Source organism: Cryptomeria japonica, chromosome 9 (assembly GCF_030272615.1).
Source record: "Cryptomeria japonica chromosome 9, Sugi_1.0, whole genome shotgun sequence".
Classification (NCBI taxonomy): Eukaryota; Viridiplantae; Streptophyta; class Pinopsida; order Cupressales; family Cupressaceae; genus Cryptomeria; species Cryptomeria japonica.
Window position 1 is genome coordinate 237,497,177 of NC_081413.1, and position 23,937 is coordinate 237,521,113.

The 23,937-nt window shown below is 37.8% G+C and overlaps 1 protein-coding gene across 1 annotated transcript in view; it reads left to right on the top strand.

Moving 5' to 3' along the window:
- Positions 1-3,639: 3,639 nt before the first annotated feature.
- LOC131037171 (mitochondrial metalloendopeptidase OMA1) overlaps positions 3,640-23,937 on the top strand; it is a 175,989-nt gene continuing 155,691 nt past the window's right edge. The window contains exons 1-2 of the mRNA XM_057969242.2: positions 3,640-5,255; positions 5,903-6,367. Coding sequence (XP_057825225.1) covers positions 4,659-5,255; positions 5,903-6,367 — 1,062 coding nt within the window. The 5' untranslated portion in view covers positions 3,640-4,658. The remainder of the gene's footprint in view (positions 5,256-5,902; positions 6,368-23,937) is intronic.

The window sequence follows — 23,937 nt, forward strand, 5'->3', positions numbered from 1 at the left end:
TCTTTATTGTTAAAAGCATTTGATCTTTTTGGCTCCACTCCATCTTGTTTTCCCTCTTCCTTGGTTGGTTGTGGTTTCTCCGACCAAAAAAATATATTATTTTCTTTTTAGTCTTTTCTTATGCAATTTGTTCATTTTGAAGGCAATTTATTTTGTGTATTTCTTTCCAACTTCAATTATGCTTGTCAATGTAAAAATAACTTATTGTTGAGAGGTATATGTTTCTAGTGACTATTTGTATTAGACTTGTATACAAGAATATAATATGCCCAAGCTTGGGACCATATTTGATGTTGCAACACACATTACTTGATTTGACAACCATCCAACCTAGAATTTTAGTCCCATCAGCACCTAGTTGGACCGAAGTATTGATACCAAATGGTTTCAAGGTTATGCCCAAACTGATATTGAGATGCCCTTTACTCATAACTCGAGAGAAGAACATGGAGGAAATTGTAATGGCGAGAAAATTAGGACATGCAGGTTTTACCACCTTATTTCACAACTTACTTTGTGTATGGTTATAAACCTACATGTTTGAACAAGTGTCATGCTAATCTTCTTTATTGACGAGGAATTGCCAAATGCAATAATCAGGTCAATCTCCAAGGAAATTAAAGAAATAATAAATATCAATCTATACAATATATCAAAGAGTGTATATAGGTAGTTTTGGGAATTGGCATATGGTTTTTAGATATATCAATGATCTTGTTGGAGGAACCTATGGATCATAATTTTTTTTCTTTCCCTAGATGTCATTATGCAAAGTTTTTGTTATGTACATAGAAAAATATGTTATACTAATTTAGGAAGGCACCTCATTATTGACTAATATTTCTTTTCGAACACATGATATATTTTTTAACAAACAAAATATAGAGAATCATAAGTAAAACATTTATTTTGTTTAGCTACATGCAATTTTGATAACTTAGCACCTTGATGGAAGTTACATGATGGATTATTTTAAGTTGGGTTGCTTTACATTTTATGGAATTTTGTCATTTTAATAATTTTTGTGACCTTTAATGATTTTCTTTGATTTGTGTGTGTTGCACAATCCATTAACAAACTTGTTGAATGTGAAGTTGTTAATAATTGCAAAACCGTAACATATGATCTTGTATGAAGGCAAGTTAGTTTATCTACCACTTGTTTCTTTCCATTGCTTAGAAGCCCTCTCTTACATAGATCATTTATGAGGCAATATAAGAAAGTCTTCCTAGCTTGGGCTTGCGCCACAATAATTTTAAATATCTTGAATTCTTGTTATAGTAGGACTATTCCCTTATGTCACATTATGCCATACTTTTACTTTTGTACTCTTTCTAGATATTTTGTGATTTTACAGGTTTATTTAATGTAGAAAGATAAAAACATAAGAACCTTTGAGCAAGAATTGGCATTATTATGCAATCAATTCTTAGCTGCCATGAGTAGATATTTAAACTAATTATGCTTCATAATGTCCACATCAACCTTGCAAATGTCAACATTTAATGGGTTATGGGTGTTACCCTCTAGTCGTAATAGACATTCAACGTTGACCTCTGTTGGCAAGATACACTGTTTTGGAAGAGATAATTGCTTGAGGATTGTTTAGGGGTTGTCATTGATGGAAACTCTGATCAGAAGCATCATCCGGTATATACAAACTCATTCTACTAGAAGTTTTGCTCAAGTCTGGAAGGTGGAACACAATGTTCAACAAAGTATGAGTACATTGAGTATAACTCAATTTTGGGTGCACATTTTTGTTTGTAGTGGAAGAGGTAGTCGATTTGTTGGTTGGAATTGCTTAGTCCACAATCCTAGCCTTTGGTATTGATTTTAGTGCAAGTTTGATTATCCAATATCCGGTATTTCAGGAAGAACAAGGTTATTGTTGTGTAGTGTGTTATGCAGAATCTTTGGGATAATTTTGTTGATTGGTGCCATGTTCGAGGTTGTTGTGCCGACTTGTTTGAAGCGTATTATCAATTTGTTTTGGTCTGCATGTATATTTGCAATCAGATTGAGCCGACTTCTTGTTACATGTTTCATGTTTTGTAAATGTTTTTGGAGCCGACATGTTGGTGACTTAATCAAGTGATGTAGATATATAAGACTGATCTATATGAGCATTTTGATATTGGAGATTGATGTGCGAAGATTGTAAGAGTGTTTGTGCGCAGTTTTATGTGTGCTATCCTTGGATTTATGCTTCGGTGTATGACTGAGCAGAGCAGAACATAGCAGTGTGCTAGAACAGTGGAAGAAGACTCTTTGTGCTTAACTGAAACTACATTTTGGTATTTGTAGATGCTACTCATCAGTTCAAACAATCAGTTATCATTTATCATCATTTGTAGGATAGTGAGTCCTCTGGGGGTTGCAACCCTCTCTTTTGTAATTGAGAAGTGAGCTATAGGAAGTGTGCTTGAATGCATGTGCATTCCCCTTGTAATATTATAATACTCCTGATCACAATATTATAATATCGTGGGTCTCAATCCCACTGTGGTTTTTCCCTTTCCGAGTTTCCATGTAAAAATCTCGATGTTATTTTTTTGTGCTTGTGTGTGTTGAGTTTTTGCACTTTGCTTTTATTCATTTGCATATGATGGTTTAAGAATTAGTTAAAGAAAGTTATAAATTATAGAACACTGATTCACCCCTCCTCTCAGTGTTCATTGATTCCAACAACCTTGGGATTCACAACATGTGCTTAATCGCCTCCCGTGGATCCTTGTCTCTGGCCGCTGTGGCATTCGTTGATAGCTCGAGGTTTTGGCGTAACAACAATGGTGTCCAACAAGTGGTATGCGTTGGGTTACGGGTTGGAATTCCATAGGTCAGGCCAAGGGGGGGGATTGTTACCCTCTAGCCTGTAATAGAAGTTCAATGCTGACCTTGAGATTCGTGACATGTGCTTAACTGCCTCTAGTGGATCCTTGTCTCTGGCCACTGTGGCATTCGTTGATAGCTTGAGCTTTTGGCATAATGACAACGATGTCCAACAATGGGCTCTTGAATGTGATAAACAATACACATAATCAATTTTAGTAAATTCTTTCTTGCCCTATATGGGTATTATAATGATGCCTAACCTACCACTACCCACATAACCTACAAGTACCACAAAACCCTACCTTGCCCCCTTATAACGCCATGGTCCTACAAATGAATCCCTATTTTTAGGGTTGCAAATTGCATGCATCAAAAAATACATTTAATTGAATTGCAAAATACCTCATATTAGATCATTTACCATCTTGCAAGTGACAATTGTCTAACTATATCCTTCATTATACCAAAATTATTATTATGTTTCTTAATTGACGTGAAAACTCCAAAAATTTGTGAAACTTCTCATTCAATTAGACTATGAGAATTATTTGTTAAATATTTTTTACTAAAAAATTGAATCTTAAATTTAGAAGAATAAATATTTGTTTTATTTTATTTTTCCTTTAGATGTATAGACACTCTTTTTTAAAACTTTGGATTTGTTGACAATTTTTTTCTTGGATGTATTGACTTTTTTTTAATAATAATAATAATCCGACTGTCAAATATTTTTGAATGCGATAGGTAGTATCTGCTGAAGCAGGTACTAAATACAAATAAAATTAGTAAGGTACGTAGTTTTCTTACATTTCCATAGAAGCAACTGGAAAGACCCAAATTTAGTGAGTACGTAGTTTTCTTACATTTCCAAAGAAGCAACTAGAAAGATCCAAATTTATTGGGCCGTGCCATAACGCGCGCATAAAGCACTCCCCAGGCGCAGTATGCAAATTCCACTTTCAACGTCAAAACAAATTACCGCTTTTTTTTCTGCAACAGCAATCATACATTATAACAACTGCCGTTAAACAGAAAATTGAAAATACGCAGAGAAGACAAAGAGATCTCCAAGCCTAGGCCACGTCTAGAATATACAAAGCTTTGCTGTCAAGCCGAGGTCGAATCCCAAACTTGCATAGACATTATAATTGCACCTGCAACGAAAGAGTAAGAAACGGGGGGTTTTTTGTGGAAGAATTAATACTATTTTTTATTGAAACAAAGAGTCTTTGCATTGCAAGAATGTTGTGATTCGCGTCGGACAATTTTGATTGAAGAGAATTGGTAAAGTTTCATTTTTTAATAAATTCTGTGCAGTTGATTTGAGTGATTTCCGTATAGGGTTTGTCGGTAAAGATAGGGCGGCATTTCATGGCTTGAGTTTTATAGGATGAGAAGAATTATATGCTTTTTTAGATCGAAAGTAAAACGTGGTTTGGAGAGCAGAATTGAGCTTGGCTATTTTGTGTTAATTGAAAAGATTTCAACCGGTTTGAGACAATTTTATTGTAATTCAAGGGAATTTATGTATTCTGTCAATTTTGGCAAGGATTTCAAGCACTTGCGGATTTAAGGTTGTTGTGTACGAGTTTAAGTAGTTCTGCCGGTTTGTGCTTTTGTAAGCACTTCAGTCGTTTGAAGCAATTTTGTGCGGATTTTAAAGAGTTTGGATGAATCAAGAAAAGCTCAGGGGAGAGCTACTGTGTAATATTGCTGTAGGTTTTTCTCTTTTTGTTCTTTGGAACATTAATCTTGAAGACGTGGAGAGGCAGAGAATTTGATAAGGTTTTGAGCGGGCTTTAATAGATGCGAGATCGGTAGCCATGGCTGTGCCTCGGTGCGGGAAGGAGTTGAAACAGGCGTTTGACGCGATGTACAAAGGTTGTTTTTCAATTAATGGGCTATCTTGGTCTGTTAGAAATGCAAATGGTATTGAGTCGTCAACAGTCTTCAGGCGCTTTGAATCAGGAGCTTTCCAGAGAGTTTTCCACTATTTCAAAAATCGAAGTTGCTATTCCACTCTAAATAAAGCAGAAAGGTCTGCAGCAGAGCATTACGCTTTCAAGCGTGCCTCAGGCAAGGAAGGCACCAGCTCGGGTAGATTATTTATTCCAACATTTGGGATTCAAGGAAGGAGCACAATCAAACATGGATTTTGGTCCTGTGGAATGAGAAATGTGGGCCAGGGAAGGCGATTTTATTACGTGGGCAGGGACAATTTGCAGCATTTTAAACGTAGAGGGCCACAAAGCTGGATTAAAAATCCTACAAGGGTTGTGATTATTGTGATTCTGAGCTCAGGGCTGGCTATTAGCATCTATTTTTCAAACTTGGAAATAGTACCATATACTCATCGCAAGCATTTCATCCTATTACCTGCAGGGAAGGAAAAAGAGCTTGGCGAAAGCCAGATTCAAGAGGTCAGCAGTTTTGGTTTATCAGATATTCTGAATTAAATTAATGCCCGTGAATGATCAAAGTAGTTCCAATGGTCGATTAAATTGTTTGAAACTTGAAAATAATCTTAGAAACGTTTTCATCCAATCTTGACGCCTTTATGAACGAACAAAATTATATTAATCTTCACAATGACCAAAGTAGGTCAATAGTAGAGTAGATTAGATGAAAAGTATAAACATAAGCAAACAGGTTTAAATGTTTAAATTGTTATTAAGACACCTCTCCATCTTGTTTCTCGAAGGCAAGCTCAAGGGGAATGTTAGTGTTTAAACTTTCCATCTTATCTTCCCAATTCAAGTTTTAGTTTAAGATGGATTATAATTATGTTCTAACGTTGACTTGTGCTCCATGAGTTGCTGGTATTTAGTAATCTTAGAACTGCGTCAATTGCTTATGATCCTATGTATGGTCGACATGTTTCATCCCTAGGAAATGTGTTAAAATATGCTCTTCGACGAAATTTCATGAATTCTTAAGGCTTAAATCTTCATTAAACATCATATTAATGTCAATGGATGATGGAAATAGGTCAATGGTAGAGTAGATGAGTTGAAACTTGAAAAGCCATACAAGGAAGCTGAAATCTTCAATCTTATGAATATTGCAGCTCAAAAAGACGATGAAGTCAAAGATTCTTCCTGCCATTCATCCAGAAAGTGTGAGGGTAAGATTAATTGCCAAGGATATAATACAGGCATTGCAAAGGGGAATACGACATGAGCAAAGCTGGAGTGATGTACAATACGGCAATACAAGAACTGACGTTGTTGATTCTCCTCGCAGTCAAGATCCCTGGAGCATAACTGATGAGAATGCCTATCCTCCAGAGCAGTTGTATGGCAAAGATGAAGCACTGGATGATAAATGGGTCAAGGAGAGTCGCGAATCTGGAAAACAAAGTGGTGAAAAAGTGTCCACCCATCACTTAGAGGGATTAAATTGGGAAGTTCTAGTTGTAGATGATGACGTGGTGAATGCATTTTGCCTCCCCGGCGGGAAGATAATGGTTTTTACTGGATTGCTAAAAGTATTTCCATCTGATGCGGAGATAGCAACAGTTATCTCTCACGAGGTATGTTACTGCACATAATAATGAAAAATTTGTGAACACTGCTTTCCAGCATATTTTACTTGTTGGACAAATGCTCGATTATAGGAACAGCATAAGCTCTATCAACATTCTCTTTCTTGTTTGGGCTGTATGTTTGTTTAGGTTGTATTTGTGCTAGTTCATGTTGTGTAATTTGCTTCCAATTTTCATCTAAATTATTTTTTCAAGGAGCTTGTAATGTTACTTTTGGGAGGACACTAAATCTTGCTCAATATATTTGTAGAATTATTGCAGGTTATGTATTTTCAGTCTGCTGTGGTAATTTGGACAGATTCAATTCGATGTTGTTTCCCTCTTTAAATGCACAGATCTGCTGTTTATATCAATCTGATCTGCTGCCTATACTCAGATATATGTGTGTGTGTGTGTGTGTGTGTGTGAGAGAGAGAGAGAGAGAGAGAGAGAGAGAGAGAGAGAGAGAGAGAATCCTTTCTATTTCATCAGGTCGGATTCTCTGGTTATTGATTTAATGTTTCCTCTTTTTTTCCTTCGATGCTTGCTTTATTCTTATTTGCAGATTTGTATTTGTGTTCTGATTTGTTTGATACATGTTCATATCATTCTTCCAGATTGTCGTATAATTCTGATTTAGGTCTGCTCCTAAATCTGCTTTTAATGCCTTAGATATTTTGTTCTATTCCATGTATCCTTCCTTCTCAAATGAAAACTTCTCCACTTTATAGCCTACAATGGGAGGGAGAGTCACACCTCTTCTTAATGGTCACAACCTTTCACAATCACCACCCTTCAAAAGGGCCACAACCTTTCATCATTGTTGCCCCTTTGAAAGATTCACTTCCTTATTTTCTTCCCATTAATGCTTCCTTAATTTCTTTGCTCCCTTCTTCCCTTTTTCTCCCCAAATGAAGTTCTCCTCTCCCTTTTATATCTCATGTTTGAGGGAGTCACAACTTTTCATTTCATGCCTTTTGTCAATTCATCAAACTAAATTAAATTTAATATTAATTTTTATATTAAAATTTAATTTATTAATAAATCCTATTTCAACAAGGGGAAATTACAGACACTCTTAAATTTTAATTGACACAGAGTGGATCCTTATGCAGTTTATATTGTGCTTCTGTGATAATTATATTTCACATAATATAGCTCACCTAGGGGTGAAACAAGTGCCTTCAAAAATGAAGTTTTGAGGAGGCCATCTAAATAATTTATTATGTTTCATTAGTAATTATCACAAAACTGGGTACATGGAGGGACAAACATGAATTTATAGATTGGTGATCGATTCTATGAATGTCTTTATAATATATCTTTCTCTACACATGACCCTATCCTCTGTGCTGAATAATGCTCGTTTTAAATAAACTGTTCATATTCATCTGAAAACCACATCTCTGAGAAAAATCATCAGCAATTGTGCCCAATTGTGCCCATTAAACCAATCCACTCAACAAAAAGACGTGACTGTAACAAGCCTTCTAAAGGAGTTTTTGGTTTGTAAGGTTGTTGTCATAGTTGGCTGTGACTCACAAATGGTTCCATCCCTGTATCACAATTTTATGAGCACATGAGGTTTGCCTATAGCGCCTTTGAGCCCATCTCTATGCTTGTAAGCCAAGTTGCTAGAGACAAGATGTTTTGGCCCTGTTGTGGTTTCATGCTTAAAGAAACATGTTGCAGTCTTGAAGGGCCATTTTTTCGCCATCTTTTATGTTTCTTGGTCTAAGGAACTTTGTTGCTGCAATGGCGTGTGAAACACGGTCTTTTTGGAAGCCATTCCCAGCTGTTATAGACAATTTTGGCCATTTCTTGGATTATGATAGATATAGTTGATATTTAATGTTGTTCATTAGCTTTGTCAATATTGAATGTTGAATTTCTTAAAAAACTGTAAATTTAATGTGAATACAGGTATTTAGAAATTTATAAAACTAAATGCCAATTGTGCTTCTTGTCATGTTGCCTGTGACATCATGTTTGTGTTTCATGTTTTGGGTAACATAACTTGCATGTAGGAATATTAAAAGTAAAACTATGCCACTAGGCCACTAAAAGGTTACATACCAATGGGCTCATATCTTATGGTGAGTCTGGGTTATCATATGTTATTCATCTGTACCCTCACAAGGGTGTCACTGTATTTGATACTACCAGGATATGTTGTTTTCATCTCTGTTAAGCATGAGTAAAATTGTAAGACAACAAGCATACATGATGAAGGGACAATTTTAACACCCGTGTGGGATAAACATGCTGAAAACACATCAGACACGAAGCAAATACACGTAAGTTACGAGCATATGCAAAACACAAGGCAACATTAGAAAGGTGCATACATACATGGAGTAAATATGCTTGAAAACATTTCAGACATAAATACACATAAGACATGAAGCATAGACACATGTAAGGCATGTAGCATGCACATAGTTACAAAGTATAAACACACATAAGAAACAAAGCATATGTAAGGCCTGAAACATATGAAGCATACATGTAATACACATCGATACACATGAGATATGAGGTCATGTAAATACATGCAATGCATGAACCATAAATACACACAAGGCATGAAGCATGCATGAAGTATACACATGAATACATGTAAGGCATGCATAATACACATGAACAAATACACATAAGGCTTACATGTAAGGCATGAAGTATCCACATAAGACATGTAAGGCCTGAAGCAATACATAAATACACATGAGGCATGGATGAATACACAGAGTGTAAAGCATGAATATATTTAAGCTATGTGAATACATGTAATACCTGAATACACGTAATACACGAATACATGTAAGGCATGAATCATACACATATGTAAAGCATGAAGTATACATAGGAATACACATAAGGCAGGCATCATACTTATGATATCACTTAAGTCATGTGAATACACATAGTGCATAAAGCCTAAAGCATACACATGAATTCACTTAAGTCATGAGGCATACATGTGAATACACTCAACGCATAAAGCATGAAGCATACATATGAATTCTCTTAAGCCACGAGGCATACACATGAATACATGCAATGCATGAAGCATGAAGCATACACATGAATCTTTTAAAGTCATGAGGCATACACGTAGCGCATGAAGCATGAAGCATACACATGAATTCACTTAAGTCATGAAGCATACATGTGAATACACATAGCACATAAAGTAGGAATTCACTTAAGGTATCAAGCATAATTACATGTAAGGCATGAGCATCCACATAAGAAATGGAGTAGTACATGTGAATACACATCAGGCATGAAGTGTTCACATAAGGTGGGAGGTATAAATACACATAGGGCATGAAGCCATATAACTACATGCAAGGCATGAAGCATACATTTGAAAGCCACATACAGATAGAGGTGCAATGTTGGTTTATTTGATTTTAATCCACTTGAGAGTAGTTAACCCTAATGGTGGTTAAGTAGCTTTGTCTTGCAAGCTGGCAGGAACAGTGCTGTGATACTATTTGTAATGTCACCTTCTTAAATTGCCCTAGAATCACAAATGCAACAAATTAGGGTTAGGGTTACATCTTACCAAGTAAATTTCTCTTTAATAATGTGATCTTGCGTTTGAATCCTACAACTCTAACATAAGCAACACACACATATATTCAATCATTAGGGTTTGTGAAACCACATCATATTTATATACTATCTATAATACTATACAAGCATATTAGAGATTGGAGGAAGAGACATGATGGGTCTGCTTAGAGCTATTTCTACACTAAGCCCAAGAGTGGATGTCTACCACAGTCCTCTTTCTTGCTTAGCGGCTTGTACTTGCTTTCCCCATTAATGTCTCAAGTGCCATCTTGCGGGGTTGGGCGGAGGTCGTAAGGGGGTTCCTTGACTCTTCTATGTAAGTGCCCTCCTGTCCTAGGAGCCACTATGGTCATTCGAGGACGGCCTACTTATGATCCTGCTTGTCACCCACCTCTTACACCTTAGGCTCTTTCCGACAATTATGCATATCTTATATCTATCATATAAACATATACTTAAGCTTTCTCTATTATGCTTAAGCAACATGTATACACAGTGGCACACACACACACACACACATAATGATCATGATTAACAAGGATATAAATGCAATACATATACCACAAAATATTAGTTCTGATAACAGAAATCTGAGATACTTAGAGATCTGCTGTAATCCGAGTTCTTAAGCTGGTATTTGTTTCCTCTTTGACTGCTGCTCTCAATCTTTATTGAACTAATTCTTCTTGTTATTTGATCTGATTATGTTTGTGATGTTTGATCTTCTTGGATATTCTCTAATCCATTTGTGACTCGATGCCATATGACAATTAATGCATCATATACTATATTCATACCCACTGACTGGTATTTATGCCTTAGCGGCCATGAGACCTGAATGACTGTAATTCAGATCTGACTCCCTTGATTCGATGATTATAGAAGATGGGGCAGTCTTATTAGTAAGACAATTTCTGAACAATAATAAGATATCTATATGTCTACCAAAATCTGAATTTATTTCATCATGTCGATCTTTTATATTAAATCAGAACTTCTGCCTTTTATTGACTTTACTCAGATCTCATAATTCTTGTTTAATCTTCTTATCTCTGCTTAATTTATTAATACTTTGATGCTCCATTTCCTTATTTCCAATTCTTACTCTACTCCCTCTTTTTTTTTTTCTTTCCTTCTATTCCTTATTTCCCCTTTATATTATTATGTCATGAAGTGTCTTTTTGAATGGAGATGACTTTTAAGAGGGATGTGTCTCTATAAACTTAATCGCTGCTTTGATATTTAGGATAAATGCTGCTAGTTGCTTACCCTTTAAATAATCATTGAACTGTTCCTGACAAACTTCAATTTTGTCCTTGTTGATGCCTAAAATTTCTTCTATAACAACAGCCTTATGGGAATTTCAGTGAATGGGGGACGTATTGCGCTTCATAGAACGACCTCCGAGATTTTAGAAGCTGGCTCTTCATCTGAAAGGGAAAAGGGAAGAGAGAAAATACTGAAATTAAACTAAGGGGATATGCTAAGGATTTATGATTTAAACCTTCAAGAGCACAAAAAACACATCACATGCATAATCTATAAGGCTCGACAATGGTAATAACTAGAACATATGCATTTCACAAATTTATTCCAAGCATAACACGATTTAAACACACCACTACTGAATAGAAAGATTCTCAAACATGGTTCGACCATAAGAAGTTATATTTAAAATCTAAGTTACCGATTTGGGTACGGGTACGGGTACGTCCGTACGCACAGACACACACACACACATATGTTCAAACATCAAAATTATAAAATATATTATATAATTATATAATTATATAATTTATAAACTATCACTACCATTATTGATTATTACAATGATACAATCCATACAAATATGAAATATACAATGTGACTTTCCATACATAAATAATAAATCCATAATTGCTAATGCCAATAAATATTCATATATGGCAAATGTAATCAGTAATAACTAAAGTCTAATATCATATTCATAATTTGCAAAAAAGATAATATTCAAGTTTCAAGTTTCAAAACGTGAAAATGTCATGACACAATAAAAATTCAAATTACAAGCCATCTATGAGATTTAAACTCCATATTCATCTTCATCGGAAGCATCCAATCCAAGCCCAAGGTCATCAAGTGGTTCAAATTCAGCATCATTTGAACCACTATCGAATGGAATGCCACTCCCACTAGCCATGTCTCTCTCAAGTTCCATAGCTGCGTCGTCTATAGAGACTTGGGCAAGCTGTGCAGCTATAGCATCTAAATCAGCACACTCAAGGGCTAGATCCCAATTCCTTGTTGCGCCCACACTATATTTAGGGTCCTTATGTGACAACAAATGAAGGGTGGAGTGTATGTAGACCAAATCCTCAGCTCTCTTTGCACCCAAATGATTACGTTTGACTGAGTGGATGAAGGAGTATGTACTCCAATTACAGGCCTTGGTTCTCTTGGGTCCGCCCGGGTTCTCCCTGGGTTCCACCCGGGTCTTGCCCAGGTGGTTGGGTTCTCTGTGGTTCCATACCAGACCAGGACTGGGCAAGAACTAGGACTTGGACCCAGCCCTTTTAGACAAGAACCGGTATCTTAGTTTAAAATTTTAAAAGCCTCTACAGATTGCAAATCTTTAATTTCTACTCCAAATGACATAGAACATAATTTAATCATAGATGTAAAATAACAAACACAAAGGCCAGAAATTGGCATAGTCTAACCATTTATCTTGCATAAAAATCAAGATAATGCTAAAGTCTAAGTAGAGTTAAAAACTTGTTTTCTGAAAGGAACCCTCTAAAACTGATAACAATTGCCCGTTTATATCCCCACCTGCTGCAAATTAGAAAACCTAAAGAAACATAAAAGATTCCCTTGAAGCCGCGTGGCAATACATCTTTAGGATGCCATCGTATTCTCCTCATGAGAATAACCTCGTCCCTTGGATCATCATTTCATGTTAACTGCTCCAACTGACTGGTTTTCTGCATTTGCTTGCACAAATTTCCAAACGGACGGTTGGCACTAGATCATGTTTCTAATTGATCTTTGAGCCATAGTGATCCATTGGCGTTTTTCATGCCAACGTGTGGTTGATTGTTTTGTTGGACGTATGTGTGGCAGCTGGGCAAAGACTCTTCTGGCCTTTATTTTCCTCTCTTTAAAAAACTGCAGGTGAGACATGTGGCGAACGGGCGGAACATTTTGGCAACTCTTTCTTTCCTTTCTCAAGAAAACCCCGCCGGTGCGACATGTGGTGAGCTTGGTGTGAGGGATTCAATTTTGCTCAAGGGCCCAAGCTACAACGCAGGGAAAGGACATGTGGTTGCATAGCAGAACTTGGTGAGGCTAAGGCAAGGGTGCTGACTTGAAAAATGCGCCCTGCGTACATGTGGCAAAAACAGAAGAAATGCCTTTAATAAGTCGGGGTAACAAAATTAAATAAGGGGAAGGGGCTCGAAGGGATGCTAATGATTTTGTTCCACAACTTCTAGTGACTCAACTGAGCGATCCACCTGCGGATAAAGGAACCTCAAAACTCTGGTTCGCAGACTAGACCGGAATTGAGAACAAAACTTCAAAGTTGTGAGAGTGCGGTCTGTAGAGGAAACCACTCCGCATTGTGAAGGCTATGTCTGGGCTTGCAGATGCTCATATGCCTGATCCAATTTGATCATCTCCTTGAAGGACAAATCACTTAGCATCCCGAATGCCTGCTCTGAGTGAAAGTTGAGCTAAGCCAAAGGGTGAATGATATTCTCAATATCAGAGGCACTGGGAACAGGTCCAAGTGATTGAAAACACGACTGGTCCCGTTGACATTACTCTAAGAGCTGCTTTATCCACTCTTTAGTCGCTATCGAGCCGTCCACAAGAAAAGGAGATGGTAGACCCATTTGCACAAAATGCTCGAATTGCCTCCTAATATAAGTGGTAGTATTCATTAATGCATTCAAACACTCCCTTGTATTCATGGCTGCCTGTTGCAATTAATAAAATCGTTAGCTTTCCGAGCAACCGATTTGCGATCTCCTATGCTCATTGTTACTAGAATATGGTCTGCAACAATATATAATTTCTCGAATAGTAGCTCAGATTCAGATACTTTTGGTACGATGGCCTGCAGGGTCTGATCAACTATACTCCCTACCTCTGCACCCAGCTTCTGCGCGTCTGCAACAAACCTTAAGGTTGGCTGAAGGGAGACGATAGCCATTTTGATTCTCTCCCAATATGAAATATAAAGCTGTTGTAAATTAGGAGTGAAGTCAATTTGGGAGGCAGATGTTGCACTTGGCTCTTGAAGTAAACTAAGCTGTGCCTATTTTGCCATCATCTCTACCATCAACCCTTCAATCTTCTTTTCTTTATCAGATACTTGCTGCTGCAGGGAGTTAAGTTCCGAGGCTTTTTCTTTAAGAGCCCTCTTTGCTTCCACTTTGGCTTCATGCTCCTTTTCGTAAGAAACTCGAGTTTCATGGAGCTCCCTATCAAACTGTGCCTGCTTGTCCTGTAGCTCTTGCTGCATCTGTACTTGTAAATTCATGGAGGCAGTGTGTTCTTGATTCACCCGGGAGAGCTCGTTGAGCTTGTTGTGTAATTGGTTGTCCGCCAATTGTTTAGCTTGCTTTTTTTCAACCAGTTGGATTTGGATTTTCTTCATCTCTTGCTAAATCAAGCTCTTTTCAGCAGTCATATTTTGTAACTTTGTCTGGATGCGAGTCGCATCCAAAAGGCTTGCCTTCTTTTGTGCAAGTTCTTGATCTTTTTCTCGCAGCCTTTTAGACAAATCCTCTTTCTCTTGCTGGTTGCTTTGCACTTGAGCCGTTAGTTTGTTCAATTCTTCTTGGAACTTAGCCCTTAATTCTTGACTTTGCTGAGAAAGAGCAAGGGTCTTTTCTTGTAACTCTTTTGATAATCAGGCAACTTTTGTATCGTTTGCCTTTTGTTTTGACTTCAAGAGGTCGACAGTATTCTTTATGTTTCGCAGTTCATTTTCTTTCTTCTCCAGGGGACGACTGAGCTTAAGAAAGTCTATTATCACTACTTTCTATGTTCCCTCCATAAGCTCGACCTTATCTTGAGGCCGGACCTGGCTTAGGTTGATCTCTATTGCATGGACTGTGTAGTATTCAAGTTGCATATGCCCTTATGGCTTGACTATATTAGGAATCTTAGATGCGAACATGACAGATTGATGTGCTTCATTAAAGATGGTTTCTATGCGTGGTACAATAGGCCTAGTTGCATCTTTTTCCCTTCTCTTTTGTGCATGTTTGGCTCATGCCATCCTTGTCGCATCAGTTAGATCTCCGAATTCAAAAGGGGATTGGATATATTGGCCAGCGATAGGGTATCCGACAAGAAGGGCAAAAGGAATTGAGACTACAAAAGATTCAGACCGTGCTTGCTTTGGAAAATTCAGCACCGAAGGGGAAAATGGGGGAATACTTTGTAGCTGTCCTGCAGATATGGGAGGAGGTGCAACATTTAAAGTGGACGTGGGGGGCAATTGAATAGTTTGTGACGCAGGAGTGGACATTGCAGGAAGATTGGTTGCTGTGATAGAGGGTGTGGAAGATGAAGTGACAAATGGAGGAACCACTTGCGAAGGTGTAAAAATTAGGCCAGATACAGGGGTAGTCGTAGAAGTTTAAGCAGAACTCTTTGTGGGAACATAAATTGGGATAGGGGCGTTAGCACCAACTGAAGAGACAATAGGCGAGGGAATTGATAGACTAACCAAAGACTGAGAAGCAAGAAGAGGGGGAGAAAAGCATACTTGAACTGCGGGGGCAGTTGAAGTTGGAGCTGAAACAACCACTTGTTCTATAGCTTTCTCTTGGGCGCTAATCGTCTTCTGTTTCTTCTAAGGCGACGGGTTGCTAATTTCAGCCTTCTGTTGAGGCTATTGCGTAGTTTGGGACCTCTTTTTAGAATTTTGAGTGCGTGACCGTTGGATTGCTAGAAGGCTTTGTGACAGACGCAGTCTCAGGTTTTTTCCCTTTTATTTCTTGTAACTCATATACTTCCTCTTCATCAGCATCTCCATCAGTGTCATCATGCTCTTTGTTCCATATATCATCAAATTTATCATCTAAAGGATGACCTTGAAATCAGAACTTAGATCTTGAATTTCTTTTCGGAAAGTCTAGAATTCAGAAACTTTTTCTTCATACCAAACTCTTCCTAGTGTTGTCCTCATTTTTGGCTAAGTCACAAAAATAGGACACCCCCTACAAATCATGTCCAATTTGTAGTCCACGTGCTCAAAGCATGCTTTTCGAGGTAGTCTTTTTTCCCCCTTGCATGTGATTTAGGACCCTCAATTCTTGATTCGAAGGTTCCTATCCTTTTCTAGGCCTTTTAAGTTAGTTTTGTGTTTTGGGGGTTACAACCCCGAACTACACTTCTCTTCAAAATTTTAGTCCGGTGCAAATTGGGTTTGTAACCCCGATTTACACCATTTCATCAACAAGTCCTGTTTTGGGTGTAAGTCGGGGTTATAACCCCGACCTACACCAAGTCGTCCCATTTTGGTGCAAGTCGGAGTTACAACCTCGACTTACAAGTGCTCCCATCTTGGTGCACGGAGGGGCTATAACCCCAACCTGCACCAAGTTCGCCCATTTTGGAGGTCATAACCCCGACCTACACCGAGTCCCCTTGAAATGGTGTTGGTCGGGGGCATAACCTTGACCTACACTGAGGTTCTACCCAACGGTGCAGATCGGGGCGGTATCCTCGATCTACACCGAGTCTTCCCTTAACGGTGCAAGTCGGGGTTATAACCCCGACCTACACCGTTTTCCTTTTGCATTTTGCCAAAGTGCTAAGTATTGGTGCAAATCGGAGTTGTAACTCTGACTTGCACCATATTTCCTTCTTAGGTGTAAATCGGAGTTATAACCCCGATTTGCACTAGAGTCAGTTTTTCTTCCCTTTGCTTTTGCATAAGTGAAAATCAGACTTATAAGTCCGATATGCACCTATATGACTATTGACCCTTCTCAAATGCAAATTGGACTTATAAGTCCGAAATGCACTTTTTAAACCTCGATTGGCAATTTTTGGTCGTTTTTTGTCCAACTTCGAGAATTCTTCAAATCCATTTTTGCAACTCCACTCCAGATGCCAGATTTAGCACATTGGGACCAGATGACAGTGAAATACAGGTTACCAAGCGAGAACATGAAGACTCCATTGGTGAAGAATGTTAGAAACAAGACAAGGCTCCAAACACTTAGTCATTTTTATGCATCTCTAGTCTAGTGTCATTTTGTAATCTCAATTGACAGCTCAAGTGTCATTTTGTATTCAAGTTTTTGCATCCAGAACTTGCACGTGTCCTAAGTCAAATTGAACTCTACCTTTGATTTGGTCACAAATTAGTTGTAACTTTCCTAGTTTCATGTTGCACCTCTCCTCTCTATATATGAAGTTGCTTATTGTAATATAAGGATTTTTTGGGAGGATCTGGATCATTAGGAATCTTTAATCTATATGCCCAAACTCTGCTGAAGTGAAGAGAAAAAGTGAAACTTTGTGTTCCTATTGTTATTTTGCAAACTTGATCGAATAAGAAGAAAGATTAGGTATCTAGACTTTGTGTTGGATTCATTTGTGGTTTATGGTGAAAGTGTTCTTATGTCATTCTTGTTGTGAATTCTTATTTTGCTCAAGTAAAGGTGTTGTTGAGGAAAATATGTTAAAGAGTAGAAACAATTGTTGGTTTGTGGACTTGGTGTCATATTTCAGCTTTTGTTTATGAGGATTAATAGAAAGAGATAATAACTTGAAGACTTGTTGTAATAGGATATCAAGATAAAGACTTTGTGCTTTACTTTGTTGTCTTAGTACACAACTGTGCGCTACAGAAGTTATTTGTAAAAGGTTGATAGGATTATAGTGACTACAAGACTTTGAGCTTGAACGCTATTTTCCTGTCCCGGAGAAGCTACGGGGGACTTTGTGCCTTCATGGAAACTTTGCTTCTTTACTTATTTGTATTTTGATCATTCCTACATTTTGAGTTAATTTGTAACATTGAAAGCGTAAGATTTGTTACTGCTCTATATTGTAAATTCTTTCCTGAAGAAAGAGGAGAGAATAACATCTATTCTGAAAAAGAGAATAGGATGATGTATCCCCCAAGCTTAGATTATAAGTCAGAAGTTGTATTCATTTATAAATAGATAGAGTAGTAAGTGAAACGGGGAGCCTTCCCTATGAAAGTAGGAGAGATTTAATCTCACACACTGTGCTTGAAGCTACAATTTTGTAAACTTCTAGAGTTTGCAAAAATTTCAACCATCACCTAGCAACTTTTGTCTTCCATTCGTGTCAAGATCCTATAAAAGGATATCCAGGATGGTCTCTCTATTAGAGACATTGTAACGAGGTCAGGGTCCACATGTATGCTGGGATCATCTGCCGCCAGATTTTGCCGTACTTCCCAATAGGGACGAGAAATATGAGACATTTTGACTTTGAAGTTTGGTAGGCAGCCATCCGGATCATAATTCCATGTCATCTATATATGCTAGGCCTAGATGAGCCAGTTTACCCGCTAGAAGACTTTTAGCTCCTCATTTATCTAGGATAATTGACCCCAAGGCCAACCGATACTCATAAAGGCCTAAAAATTTCTATTGCAAGGACCCTATTCGTTAGGCAAGTTGGGAGTCGGAAAGGCTCCTTAGAAAAACCATGCATTCTAATGACTGTGAAATCCGCCCCTAAAAATCAGTCACATGGGGGTTTGCTATTTAACATCCATTCGATCTGTTTCTGAGAAATTCTGGTATGATATTTTTCTCTACTCAAATTCTCTAGGACGCGGTTTAAGAATTGATCAGAAAAGGAATAATAATCATAGGTGGCAGAGAGGACGTGAGTCCAAACTGACATAGGCTTCTTACGTTTGTGCTCATCAACTACTAATAATTGCATATATCGACTAAAAAAGTCTGGATTCCGATTTAAAAACATATGAGCCAGAAAAGAAAGGTACCTGAATTTAAACTCTTTATCATAGTTTTAAAGTTTTTCAACTCTCTTATCATCCCCTTTTGAATTATGTTTGCAAAGTCATACTAGAAAGTACCCTTTTGCTTTCTGAGCTTGAAAGCCAAACCCATCTAGAACTCATGCACACTTCAATCATTATCAAAACCAAAAATAAATGCCAGCATGAAGAAAATATCCTGCAAATGTTGATTGCAATTCTTTAGGGCTATGGGGAACTTAGGCAGTGAGTTTCGGTTTTATCTCTTTTTAACTCATGGTTGCAGAAATTGAGGCGGTTGGTTTGGGTAGCCCAGTATGTTTCGATCCTCTTCTTGGTGAACATTTAAACCTTTGTTGAAAAGGCGGGAATGCACAACATGTCTCAGATAGAGTCAATGCTTATAACCACTTTAAGGTTTCTCCTTTGAATTACTCTTACATCTGCTTCAAAATTCTGAATTCATGCTTCCAATAGTTCTGAGCAATTATGAACTAGTGAAACCATGTATTGTGGAAGACCACAATGCCAGAGTCTATATCCCAAAGACTCAATATCCTTTTTCTTCAATTTCTCTTGCATTCGTGTGTAGGCGCCTTCTCGAAGAGTCTTCGGGTTTGACCATAAGTCGGAGTCATAAATGTTATCAGATCATCTTTCACAAAGATTGGGTTTATGTGCGTTACCTTTGAAGCAGCCTTTGTGTTCTTATATACTTGTTTATTTGGCATCTTAGCAGAAGCATAAGACACGTTTATGAAGATATCAACCATAGTCATGGGGGAGGACGACCCGACCATTTCCTCACTAGTTGAAGCTCCCTCTGCAGCCATACTGGTTTCTCTCTATCAACTGTGATCTGCTGTGTTTAGTTAACCCTTTGCCGTTCTCTGTAATTTTACTGTGTTGCTTTGAAAACCAACGTTCAACATTTAGTTTTTTTTTTTTAAAACGCTTCTTTTAACTTTTACCTGCTTTTAGGTTAACCATATGGTTTAAGCCTTTTACCTTGGGCATGCCAATAATTAAGATTTTCGTGTGAAATTAATTCGTAGCTGACGAGAGAATGCCACCTCACTACAGTGAATGATCATTCCACCTCAGAAAGCCGCCTTTTAGGTAATTGGGCTTGCAAGTGGTCAGTATGGACCTTTTCGTATGCTTTGCATTAAAAGAAGCCTAAGGAGTGGCTTGGCATGAGGCTTTGCTTCTTGATTTTCTTGGATTTGATGCATTTAATAAATCCGATGACAGAACAATTGGCACTCGACCGAACAATTTGCATTTACCAAGGCCGCCGCCACTAGCCCTCTCACCTTTGCCAATTCATTTCACACGTTGGGCGCTCGATTTGAGTCATATTCTCAAGTTTTCATTCTGACGACATCTTGTACTACTGCCACCTATATTTTTTTGGCTAAGTCTATAAATTGGCCATAGGTTGTAATTTCTGAGTTCATACACAGTGATTTTCAGCTTAGGAGATAATGATCATTGATACTCCCATTAGGCTAGTGAGTTCAAAGTTGTGGTTAGCTTTCTTAGGAGAAATCTTTGATAATCGCCTTTTGAGGATGACTAAAATGAAGCATACTTTGGTGACTGCAGCTATAAAATGGGTACTGGGTGAGGAATTTGTCACTAGGGTTGTGTTGTGACGTTTTCACACATCGCCCCATTGCAAATGGGGACCCTTGCTTTTTTTTGTTTTTTAGGGTTTGTTTTTTGGTCTTTTAGGGTTTTGTTAGTTAGCCTTTGCATTTTGAGTGTCGCCCAGGTGATCACATGGATAAGCAAGTCCGACTTGAGTGATGTCTTGATCCTGAAATTTGGCTAAGTCTGGAATGTCCTGAAAATTTGGCTAAGTCTGAACGTCCTGATCCTGAAATTTGGCTAAGTCTGGAATGTCCTGATCCTGAATTTGACTAAGTCTGGAAACTGAAAAACCTCAAAAAACTAGATTTTGCAATATAACTCCTAGAGGTCTGAAACCACTCTCAAACATCCTGAAAGTATATATGGAATATAACTTAAAGTATAAGAAAGAAGAAAGATAGAAGGAAATGTCACTTATACTTAAATGTTATATGCCATTAAAATTGTCCTGATTGAGAGTTCGAAGAGTCAAATTTCGCTCCTGTCCTTCACTGAGGGTCCAGAGCGAAAAGCGCTCCTGTCCCTCTCCAAGGGTCCAGGGCGAAAAAGCTTAGTGGAGTCATTCCTGACCTCGTTTGGACAAATTGAGACATCAAAGGCATGATGGAGGACAAAATGAACGTGATAGAGCATCCAGACTTGATTAAGGACGATGAAATGATGGAGTATTTGTCTAGAAAGGTAAATTCGCTCTTGTCCCTCACCAAGGGACCAGAGCGATTTTATTCATATACACATTTTTAGACCTTGTTTGGACTCGAACTTTTATTCATGGCGTGTAAAGAGATGATATTTTCCTTAGCGAAGGAAATTTGAAGTGAAAAGTAAAAAGATTTGGCCCTGAGAGCAAAAATCGCTCCTGTCCCTCACTGAAGGACCGGAGCTTGAATTCCAATTTCGCATTATCCTTGCAAGATTTAAGTGGTTTTGCGATTTGAGGAGGTCAAGGGAAGTATGTTTTGCCCGTTGAATATAACTTAAGTACGCCACAATGAAGAAAATCGGCCTAAGTAACAAGTTCGCCCCTGTCCCTCTCCAAGGGACCAAGGTGACTGGCTAGGGCGCTCCTGTCCCTCTCCAAGGGACCAGAGCGATTTTCCCTCAAGACAAGATTCGGGCAAGAGAAAAACAAGTTTTACGTTTGAGGTGGGTGAAGGAAGACGCAATCGATCCGTTGAAGATAATTTTCAAAGCTAGCAAAGGACGAATTGGCTTGTAATTGCAAAAGTGCTCCCGTCCCTCACTGAAGGACCGGAGCTTGAATTTCAAATTTGCACTGTTCTTGCAGGATCAAGACAATTTTATGATTTGAAGAGACCAAGGAAAACATGATTTATCCATTGAATATAATTTGGAAGGCTAACAAAGGACGGATAAGCTTGGATTTGCAAAATAGCTCCTGTCCCTCACCAAGGGACCAGGGCGAAAATGCTTTAAAGTGCACTCATTTCAAAGATCGAATAAATTGAACTCGAAATTCTAAGTAAAAATGCCATCTTGGACGTCAAAAATGAGGTCTTGGACGTAAAAAACAAGAAGTGTGAGGTCTAGAATGAGATCGCTCCTGTCCCTCACCAAGGGACCAGAGCGATCTTGTTAATAGCCATTATTTTTCATGATTGGGTGCCAAATATCCTTCAAATTACATTAAATGCCAGATTCGATAAAACCTTGAAATATTTTTGGCATTTAATAAAAGCGCATGGTATTTAATAATTAATTTTGAGCCTAAAAAATCGAATTTTTTAATTATAAAGGCATTTAAAATTAATTATTATTATTTTAAAAAAATAAAATAAAATTGGGGCGCTTGGGGTATTATTTAATGTTTTTATCAAGTCGGCCTCTTCTTTTATTAATTTTTATTTATCTTTTGGCCTATTTTTCCAAGTCGGCCCATGGAAATAAAATGGTGAGCGCTCTATATATTTGAGGCATGTTTTTCATTATTCAAATCATTCACTCATCATTTCAAGTGCGATTTGGAAGAGCAATTTGAAGGAGCGAATTTCTACCAGGAGTGGAGACTAAGAAAGGCGAAATTCATCTTGAAGGCTATTGGAGAGGCGTATTTCTTGCTAGATTGGAGGATAAAATCCAGATGTTTTGAAGGTATTTGAAGGCGAATTTCCAGATTTTTGAAGAGGAAGGTGGAGTTCTTTTCCAAGCTAAAGGAGGTGCATTTTATCCAAGGGAGAACTTTGATCTACACTTTGCTTAGCCAAAATTCATCTATTTTTTAGAGTTAATTCCCAAGTGGAGGTATGGCGTAATCACCTTGGCACCATTTTTGAAGATTTAAATTTTGCTTTGAAAATCCTAAATTAGGAAATGATAACTCAAGATTTATCATGAGGTTTCCTAAATTAAAATCTTGAATCTTCCTTTTAAAGTTTAATTTTTAGATTTCAAGATATATTACTAATTTTGAAATGTTGTGTAGGTATCAAGATGGCGACTCCAAGCTCGAAAGATCTACAAGTCGGAAGACTCTCCTCAAGGATGATCAAGCGAGGACAAGGACGACCTTCTTCGATCCAGCCTAGCATCAACAAGGACGGCCTTCCTTGGACTAACGTCATCAAGGGCGACCTCTTCCAATCCAGCATTCCAAGGCGAGGTACATCATCATCCTGCAAATCAAGGACACAAGAAGTTAGAACAAGGGTTCGTTGAAGAAGCAGATAGTTCCAGATGAATTAATTAAAGCTAGCTTCTCAACAACATCAAGTTGAATATTTACCAAGTTACAAGTGTCAGACGAGGTGGCATCCTAGTCATCACTTCTCCAGTCAGTGTGGTCCACCTCAACATGTCCAGATTCAATGTACCTAACCCATGGAAGGCGGCACAAACTCCGATGTACCTCCCGGCTATCCATTGGTCAATTTTTCCACAGAGGACATGTGTCCAAGCAATACAATTATTTCATTGGTCAAGCATTAAATGTTATGTAATGGTTGTAACAAACCCTAGTTAGGGTTTTCATTGTAAAATCTTGGCCATCGATCTCGAATTGATCTAAGCCATCGAATTGTATTGAGGGCACTATATAAGCCCTTGCATTTCATTTTGTAAAGGGAATTGGAGATAGTATGTAAATAGTTGAAGCAGTTAGAAGATAGAAAGTAGTTAGAAGGTGATTAGAATAGCAATTAGAGTAGAGTAGAGAGAGAAGGCAAAGATTGTTGCCAAGAGGTTGTTGTAAAAGACTTGTAACTTCATTGAAGAAATGGTGAAATTTATGGGTCAATTCGACAATTTGCATGGTCTTTATACTTCTCATATTTGATTTCATGTTATTAGATGAGTGGAAGAAATATGCTTGATTGATGGTGAAATTCGTATATCCATA